This window comes from Trichechus manatus, unplaced genomic scaffold (assembly GCF_000243295.1).
Source record: "Trichechus manatus latirostris isolate Lorelei unplaced genomic scaffold, TriManLat1.0 scaffold00011, whole genome shotgun sequence".
In the NCBI taxonomy this organism is placed as follows: Eukaryota; Metazoa; Chordata; class Mammalia; order Sirenia; family Trichechidae; genus Trichechus; species Trichechus manatus.
In genome coordinates, this window is record NW_004443947.1 from 32,697,672 (window position 1) to 32,707,296 (window position 9,625).

Here is a 9,625-nt window from a genome sequence, read left to right on the forward strand (position 1 = left end):
AAGAGGGACCCATGCCCCCCCAAAGCAGGAGCTGGGCCCCCTGCCCCGCGAGGACGGCAACCTGATGCTGCACCTGCAGCGGCTGGAGACCACTCTGAGCGTGTGTGCCGAGGAGCCAGACCACAGCCAGCTCTTCACCCATCTGGGCCGCATGGCCCTCGAGTTCAACCGGCTGGCCTCCAAGGTGCACAAGAACGAGCAACGCACCTCCATCCTGCAGGTGAGGCCCAGGCGCGGGGAGGATGCCGGGAGAGGCTCTTCTTGGGAATCCAGAGGTAGCCATGGGGACTTCTGAGGGTGGTGTTGTGGGCCGACTTTGGGCTTCCTGCTCAGGGAGGTGAACAGGGTAAGGAAGTGGTGGGAAGGGAAGAGGAAGAGGAATGAAGGAATTGGGAAACAGGGGAGCAATGCAAATGTCATCGTTGGGGATACTCTCAGGGCTCACTGATGTCAGCAGATGGAGAGCAGTCCTTCTGCCTTTGTTCTCCACCTACAGGGTGAGGAAAAAGAAAGGAACAGAGGTCAACTCCTTGTAGTTACTGCCCCTGGCCCCCTAAGGTGGGAACGACTGTTATCCGCACTTCACAGGGGGGGCAAACAGCCCTCAAAAGATTTTTTTTTTGCCCAAAGTTATCTAGCCAGTAAATGGTGGTATTGGGATTTGAACCTAGATCTGTCATGTTCTAAAGCCCGTGCTCTTTTTTTTTATTATTATTGTATTTCAGATGAAGAACAAACTAGTTTCTCATTAACAGTATACATATTGTTTTGTGACATGGGTTGCTTACCCTATGACATGTCAACACTCTCCCCTTCTCGACCTTGGTTCCCCATTACCAGCTTTCCAGTCCCCTCCTGCTTTCTCGTACTTGCCCCTGAGCTGGTGTGCCCATTTAGTCTCATTTTGTTTTATGGGCCTGTCTACTCTTTGGCTGAAGGGTGAACCTCAGGAGTGAATTCAGTACTGAGTTAAAAGGGTTTCCAGGGCCATATTCTTGGGGTTTCGCCAGTCTCTGTCAGACCAGTAAGCCTGGTCTTTTTTTGTGAGTTAGAATTTTGTTCTACATTTTTCTTTAGCTCTGTCCGGGACCCTCTGTTGTGATCCCTGTTAGAGCAGTCGGTGGTGGTAGCGAGGCACCATCTAGTTATGCTGGACTCAGTCTGGTGGAGGCTTTGGTCATTGTGGTCCATTAGCCCTTTGGACTAATCTTTCCCTTGCGTGTTTGGTTTTCTTTATTCTCCCTTGCTCCAGACGAGGTGGGACCAGTGGAGTATCTTAGACGCAAAGCCCATGCTCTTAACCATCATTCCATCCTGCCTGTCTGATTGAATTTCCTTTTAAAAACCATCCCTGTGCCATTAGAATAAAGTCAGATTTCCTTCCTAGACCAGGCCAGACCTCAGATTTACATGCTTTTTAGTTCCAGTGGTGACTTTATCACTGTATGACCTTGGACACGTCACTTAATGTCTCTGTCCCTCACTGTCCTTATCAGTAACACGGAGCTAGGAATACCTCCCTTTTGGAATTGCTGTGAGTGTTAAGTGAGAGTGTACATGAAGTACTGAGTACAATGCCTAGAGCATCGGAAGTGCTTGAAAAGTTGTCACTGGTATGATTCTTTGATAATGGTCACCCATACTGGGCAGGGCATCTTAGCCTTGAGGGATTTGGGGGTAGGGAAAGATTCTCTTATAATTGGTGACCATTCGGCAGATGGAGAAACTGAGGCTCCTAGAGGAGCTGCTCAGGATCTGGGCACTGTCACCTGTTACAACTTGAAGTCTCCTTCCTCCCTCCTAGGCCCTCCTTCTGTGTCAGTCACAGGTGTGTGGCCTCAGTCATGTCAGCACACATTCAAGTGACCACTGATATGAGGAGGGGGTCCACCCTGTGTGACTTTGGGAAGGACTTGGGTTGACAGAGCATCCAGGCTGGAGACATGGCGTGAGGAGAGACGTGGGGATAGGCACAGAGGTACAGAGGACTTTGGAGAGCGCGGTGCTCCCATCCCACCCGGAGTGAAGGGGCACATTGGGAAGAAAGGTTGGAGCAGCCCCTTGGAGGGCCTGAGGGCCAGGCTGAAGGAGAAGACTTCATTCAGAAGATGTCAACAAGACTTTGAGGTGTCAAAGCTGAGTGTTGGGAAGGTGAACCCTGTGAGATCATGGGGTGCGATCACTGCTGAGCATTAATTTTTCAGCTTTGAAATGAGGATAGGTATCAGGCCTTGAAAAAGGGGTCCCACCAGCCTGTTATGTTTATGCCAGGGCCCTGTTTGTTTCCTTCTTTGCTCTTATCATAGTTTGTAATAATTTTATTATTAGGTGTTTATTGGTTTTTTCTTGTGCTCCCTGTTAGAATGTAAGCTTCATGAGAGGGGCAGGTACCTTGTCTTATTCACCACTGTATCCTAGTACCTGGTACGTAGTAGGTGCTCAGTACACATTTTGGTGAGTGAATGAATGAATGCACAAACGAGTGAACACGGGGACTCACAGGTGAGCTCCATTAATCCCTCTGATGGGAAGTGTGGATGATCTTGGTGACGTCTAAAGACCTGTATCCATTGGCCAGCTTGTTCCCAGAGTACTTACCCAGAATCTCTGAGGAAACAGACTAGAAGGGCAGGACAGAAGGTGAGGCCTCCCACCACCCTTGCCTTAGTGACCAGGAACAGGACGTTCTGTTCCTTGGAGGCCCCGCCCATGGCCATGGCATCCTGGGTATTTACCCAGCCTTTGGGTGGAGATAGAATAATCCTGTTCCTCTTCATTCACTCCTTTGTTTCTTGGTTCACTCAACAAACAATTATCAACACCAGGTATGGTGCAAGGCCCGCTTCAAGGCCTGAGGGAACCAACAACAATAGTACCTCGTGCTGATACAAGCTCTGTGCCTTTGTGCATTGTGTTTTCTCAGCCTAGGATCCCTCATGTCCAGCCACCCTCCAGTTCAAGGCTGTCTGCTCCATTCAGCCTTCCCAGGACTCTCCTGCATTAGTCAGAAAGGGCCAGGTTTTGCTGTGGAAATCAACAACTCTGAAATCTCACTGTATAACAAAGTGTTAACCTCATATTCTGTGTTGGCAGGGGTTTGCTTCTACTCCACAGTTACTTAGGGACCCAGGCTGACAGAGGCTGCACCATCTAGTACCCTTTGGAATATGAGGCATCCACTTTAGCCATAGCAGGGAAAAAGAGAATTGTGTATAAAAAACAAAACAAAACAAAGAAAAAAAACAACTGCTATCAAGTCGATCCCAACTCATGGCAACCCCATGTGTTTCAGAGTAGAACTGTACTCCCATAGTGTTCAAGGCTGTGACCTTTTGGAAAGGAGCTCAGGTGGCGCAGTGGTTAAGTACTTGGCTGTTTACCAAAAGGTCGGTGGTTCGAACCCACAAGCTGCTCTGCGGGAGAAAGATGTGGCAATCTGCTTTTGTAAAGATTACAGCCTTGGAATCCCTATGAGGCAGTTCTGCTCTGTCCTGTAGGGTTGCTATGAGGCAGAATCAACTTGATGCAAAGGGTTTGGTTGTTTTGCTTACCTTTTGGAAGCAGATCACTCAGCCTTTCTTCTGAGGTGCCTTTGGGTGGGTTCAAACCACCAATCTTTCTGTTAATAGTTGAGCACTTAACTGTTTGTGTCACCCAGGGACTCCTAGAATTGTCATACATCAGCTCAAAAGTGGCACTTGTCACTTAAGCTTATCTTTCATTGGCCAGAACTAGTCATGTGATCACCTAACTGCAAGGAACCTGGGAAATGGAAGGGTACAGACGAGTGGTTAGTAAATACCACTGGCTCTGCCCCCACCCCCACTCATTTGTTCAGGCTTCCCCATCTCTCCTGTCTCTGGTTCGTCATCACAGGGGGGAGACGCCAGTTGAGGGTCTGCCAGAAGATGGAGTTTACTCCCAGTGAGGATTCTTAACAGCTGTGTGACTTTTGCAAATTATTTTGCCTCAGCTCTCCCACCTTTAGAATAGAGATAAATTACTTAGCTTTGGGGAAGTTGTGAGGTTCCAGCGAGACAGTGTCTGGGAAAGTACCTAGCCGAGTACCTGGCACATGTTAGGTGCTCAGTAAGCATTTGTTGAAAGGTAAAACAACTTAGTCCTGATAACATCACAGTTATGTCATCAGCACCTTCCCTTCCCTACTCATCTGGGAGGCACTGAGTCTGGCTGGTCCATCTTCCATGCCCCCCACCTCGCAGCGCTTCTAACAGAAGTCCTCAGATATTATCCAGTGACTGACAGTTCACAAGGACTTTCACCCTGTCTTAGTTGACCCTCACAGCAACCCTGTGAAGCAGGCAGAGAAGGAATAATTGTTCCCATTTTGTCGAGGAGGGAACTCCGCTACAGAAGTGAAGCGTGAGCCACACAGTGAGGAATTGGCGAGGTCTCCACTGAACGCCCTGCCTTCTAACATTTTGTTTGACAACACTTGAAGCTTCCACACTCTACAGGTTGGCTAACCTTGTAGGCCTCCTAGGACTCACTTGTTCATTTGTTCATTCATTTATTCAGCATTCATTCAGTTATGTGTTCCTTCAACTAAGTTCAGTGCTGACCCTTTGCTAGCTCCTGTTGTAAGGGCTGGGGATCCTGGGTGTGTATGTGTGTGTGTAGGGTAGCTCACGGCCCTCTGGGACCTCACAGACTAGAAGGTTGTGAAGGGATCAGACATGAAGAAAATCATGACACCATTATGTAGCTCTGATTGTCACAAAGATGTCACTTTGAGGACTAAAGTGTGCCTTAAGCAAGCCATGGTACTTTCAGTTGCCTCATACACATTTGAAAGCTGGACAATGAATAAGGAAGACTGAAGGATTGACACCTTTGAATTATGGTGTTAATGAAGAATATTGAATCTACCATGGATTGCCAGAAGAATGAACAAATCTGTCTTGGAAGACGTACAGCCAGAATGCTCCCTAGAAGCAAGAATGGCGAGACTTTGTCTCACGTACTTTGAACAGTTATCAGGAGGGACCAGTCCCTGGAAAAGGACATCCTGCTTGGTAAAATAGAGGGTCACCGAAGAAGAGGAAGACCTTCAATGAGATGGATTGACACAGTGGCTGCAGCAGTGGGCTGAAGCATAACAACAATTGTTAGAATGGCTCAGGACCCGGCAGTGTTTTGTTCTATTGTACATAGGGTTGCTATGAGTTATAACGACTTGATAACACCTAAAAACAGTAATTGTCACGAGTACCAAGAAGGATAAGAGCAGGGTGCCATGAGTGAAGAGAATGGAAATGGCCTAACTTAGCTGAGGTGTGGGAATCAGGGAAGACTTCTCTGAGAAGATTGCATTTAAGCTACAACTTGAAGGAGGAGTAGAAGTCATCCAGGGGAAGGCTGGAGGGAAGCACATTCTGGGCAGTGGGAACAGCCCTGAGCGGGAATGGTGCACTGTGATTTGGAGGACCAGAGGACCATGTGGCAGATTCTTGGTCAGGCATTTCCACAGCTAGTCCCCGAAGGAGAGGACATCTAGAGGGCCTGGATGGTCTATTGTCTTGGCTCCCAGCTGTCCCAAAAGGGGCCCAGGGAGGGCCAGATCAAGGGGATGATCAGAGATGGGACGTGGAGCAGCTACAGCCCCTTCCCTGTCCTCAGTATGTGCTGCATTTGGGATGTACACCCACCCTTACCCTGCTCCTATCTACCTGTCTGTCCTGCAGACCCTGTGTGAGCAGCTTCGGAAGGAGAATGAGGTCCTGAAGGCCAAGCTGGACAAGGGCCTGGAACAAAGGGATCAGGCCACTGAGAGGCTTCGGTAAGTCCAGGCCTCAGGAGTGGAGATGGCAGAAGGAGGACAGGTGGTGCACAGCACTGATTTCTGGAAACAGAAGCCTAGATGAGAGCTGAGAGCCCTGATTTCTGGAATCAGAAGCCTAGATGAGAGCTGAGAGCTCTGATTTCTGGAATCAGAAGCCTAGATGAGAGCTGAGAGCTCTGAGGTCTTGTGCCAGAGCTCTGCTTTAGGTGCCAGGCATCTTGGTCCTTTTCCATGGCTCTTGATATTTCCTCTCTGTTTATTGGACAGAATAAACTCTGGCCTATTTAGTACCTTGGGGAGTGTCTGTAAAGTCCCTTGAGAGCCTCAGAAGAAAGTCCATACACATTGTACTCCTTTCTTGGGAGCTCTCTCTCTTAGCCTGTTAATAGCCATCCAACTAGCTGTTTGAAAGAGGACTCAGTCAGGACTTTGCTGCCCCCTGCTGGTTACCATTCTGTTCTGCTTTGTCTTCCTGAGAACAGCCAGGGCTCCTTCATCTGGGCTCATGGGTCTTGAACTCATTTGTGCATCAGAATCATGGAGGGTAGAGCATTAGAAGTTTCCACACCTGCCCCTCCCTCCACTGTCAAGATTTGGATTCAGTAGGTCTGAGGTACCTAGGAGTTTGCCTTTTACCAAGGGCCTGTGTGTTTCTGATGTAAGTGGGCCCAGGCCTTGGCTGTCAGAGCTAGAGGAGCCCTTAGAGATCCTGTAGACCAAACCCCTCATTGCGCAGATGGGAGGGACATTGTGCAGAGGCCCAGAGAGGGACAGAGACTTGCTTCAGGTCTCATAAAGAGAGCATGGTCTCCTTGCTTCCGTTCACTAAAAGGACCATAATCCCTGCCTACACTGTGGTCCTGGATGATTCAGGCAATGAATTACCTGGTGGGTACCAGCTGGACTCAGGTACACGAGGAGAGGTCTGGGTTAAAGCCAGGACTCACCAGTCCCAAGTTTCCTCCCTCCTCTTGCTTGTTAGAATCAACGGGAAAGAGAAAGAATATAAATGTCTTCAGTATGACCACAGTAATAGTTAACTACCTGAGCTCCTGTGCCATTTTGAATTAGCATGTGTTTATTTATTTTTGGATGGCCAAGTAGTTGGGGGTTTTATAGCCATAATGACTCAATTCAGGGATCTGAAAGCCCCAGGCTGGAGGAAAGACCCATGGATTGAAAAGGAAGAGCACAAGTCCCCACTGTGTGACCTTGAGAAAGCCATTTTACTTCTCTATTTTTCTATTAAAAAACCAAACCAAACCCCTTGCCATCAAGTCGATTCCAACTCATAGCAACCCTGTAGGACAGAGTAGAACTGCCCCATAGGGTTTCTAAGGAGCAGCTGGTGGATTCAAACTGCTGACCTTTTGGTCAGCAGCTGTAGCTCTTAACTGCTGTGCCACCAGGGAGCCTGTTTTTCTATTATTAAGGGGAAACCCAGCTGGCAAATAGAACCTAAAGAAATGGTTTCCATATTTCAGTCAGACCTGAATCCACTTTGCAACTTTTATTATGTCTCATATCACTTACCTTATTTTCTTTAGGTTTTACTTTAACTTGATTGGTGTTTTTGCTTATAATTATTATAAAAGGCAACTTTCACTAGAGTAAACGGAAAACGGCATTACCTGTAATAAATAGACCATAACTCTAAAAATTAATACAATGAAAGTGAAACCACGTTAATTCTGGCTAAGGAAGATCTCGTATACAGACATTCCATAGTTGGGGAAGCCTCCTGTTGAGGATCAGCCACCTCTAGGGAAGCCCACAGATTGCCAGTAAGGCAGCCTAAGGATACCTTTTTTAGTTCTGCTTGAGGTAGGTTTCAGGATTTTCCTTAATCCCAAGAACTCAGCCGCAGCTCACGTGATTAGTGGATCTGAGGCCCCACAGCCTCCTTAACCCAGGGTGGCATTGTAACTTCTCTGTTTGCCTCCAACCCAGGGAGGAAAATATGGAGCTCAAGAAGTTGTTGATGAGCAGCAGCAACAAAGAGGGTGCCTCCAGGCAGCCAGACTCCCCAAAGATGGAAGGCACAGGGAAGAAGGTGACGGCCGGCCAGCAGCAGGTATGTGGTCAGAAATTCTTCTCAGCACCCTTGATGCTGGTACCCAGCCTCTGTTTGTTCACTGTGGGAAGGTTCTGGTTGTGAGATGGCTTTTCCTTAGCTTGGCCTGACGTCCACCTCCTTGGAGCTTCCACTCCTCAGCCCTTATTCTGCCTTCAACCCCGTGGAGCATCCCATTCCCTGGCACCCATGCTCAGAGGCCGCTGGCAATGACCGTGGCTTCGTGGCCCCTGCAAGCCTCCTCTTCTTCAGACTGAACAGCTCCAGTCCCTTCAGCTATTGCTCAGAGAAGGTAGCAGAGCATCCTTTGCTCAGTCTTGGCACATTCCCTGAACACATTCCAATTTGTCAAGGTCTCTCTTAAAGGCTGGCTCCCGAAATTCAGTTCAACATGTCAGGTATTTCTGGCAGAATTAGGGTGGTAGCTTGAGGAAGTGCCTCAGGGGATCTGCTAAGCTCCTGTGATTATAACCATCCCTCCCCCAGCCCCGTCATTGCGCCCTGGAGCCTCTGAAATGCAGAGGGGAACAGCCAAGCCTACATCAGCATGGCTCTCTTCCCCCTTTTCCCTACCTTCTGTCCCAGCCCTGGCTGATATCGAGTCCCCAAGCAGGAGACTTACTGTGCGTCCCTTCCCTGTTCTTCACCTTTTTCTTTGCTGCAGAGCTGAGTTCCAGTTTCTTACACACATGTATTTCCCCTTTAATGGGATGCAGTGACTGCACAGCAGGGCTCAGTGTCTCTTAACAAACCCAGCACCTGTGTAATGGTAGTAATTAATAACTTAATTCCTTATCGCTATGTGGCAATGCAGAGTTTACTGAGGACTTGCAAATCCATTATCTTATTTGGGCCCCATCTCTGTGTCGGGTAGGCAGGGCCGGGACTATTATTCCATTTCATAGCTGTAGAAATAGGTTTGGAGCGGGCAGATGACATCATGTAATCAGGATTCATGCAGCCCCTGTTCTCAGCACGCATGGGGTGTGGCTGGGGAACACTTTGGTACCTGGCCAGAGTGGGCTCACCCCAGGCATCCTGAATTCCAGCCCACAGGCCTCTTCCGACGTTGACCCCTCACATTGGAGCCTGCCTGTCTGCCCTCATGTGGCTGTGGATCTGCTGATCCCTGTCATGTTCTGAGTCACTTGGGCATGGCATCCTCTGGGCAGGCCTCTGTGCTCAGCCGAAGTCCTTTAACATCAACCCATCTCCCCTAACTCCCACGAAAGCCAGATGCTCCTACCTCCTGTCGGAGAGTGGAAGTGACTTGCCCATCCACCTCAGGGTCACATAGGAGGCGTATTACACAGTGTGAGGAAGTGTGTGCCCTGGAATCAGATCTACCACTTAACCAGTGTGGCGACCTTGGACAAGTCACATAAGTTCTCTGGGCTGTAGTTTCTTTTTCTGTAAAGTGGAAATAATAACTCCTACCGAAAAGCATTGTTGTGAGGATTCAGTGATGTGATGTGTGTAAAGTGGGCTTAGCTCCTGGCATGTGGTCAACAGTGAGCACTAGCTGTTGCTTTTAATGGCAGACCTGAGGCCGGCAGTCAGGCCGGCCGACTCCAGAGCTCTCTGCCCAGCCTTTAGTCCTCTACGTTGACGCTCCTCTTCTTTATGGGGGTTAAGGGTGCACCACCCAGGAGCCCAGCAATGCACAGTTTACCGCCCTTTCGCCCTTCCCCAGTACCCCATTGATGCCCTTGGCTGAACAGAGTCCCCCTCCAGGAGGCAGCGGTTTC

General features: G+C 48.9%; 1 protein-coding gene across 5 annotated transcripts in view; it reads left to right on the forward strand.

The window, feature by feature from the left end:
- The window catches only part of LOC101345515 (TNFAIP3-interacting protein 1), a 31,076-nt gene extending 23,044 nt beyond the window's left edge, over positions 1–8,032 (forward strand). For 2 of the 5 annotated variants that reach the window (XM_023726611.1, XM_023726610.1), the window contains 3 exons: positions 26–220; positions 5,706–5,800; positions 7,754–8,017. In XM_023726611.1, coding sequence (XP_023582379.1) covers positions 26–220; positions 5,706–5,800; positions 7,754–7,961 — 498 coding nt within the window. In that variant the 3' untranslated portion in view covers positions 7,962–8,017. Of the gene's footprint in view, positions 1–25; positions 221–5,705; positions 5,801–7,753 lie in introns of all 5 variants that reach the window. The other 3 variants (XM_023726609.1, XM_023726612.1, XM_023726613.1) reach the window with 3 other exon arrangements.
- Positions 8,033–9,625: the final 1,593 nt, after the last annotated feature.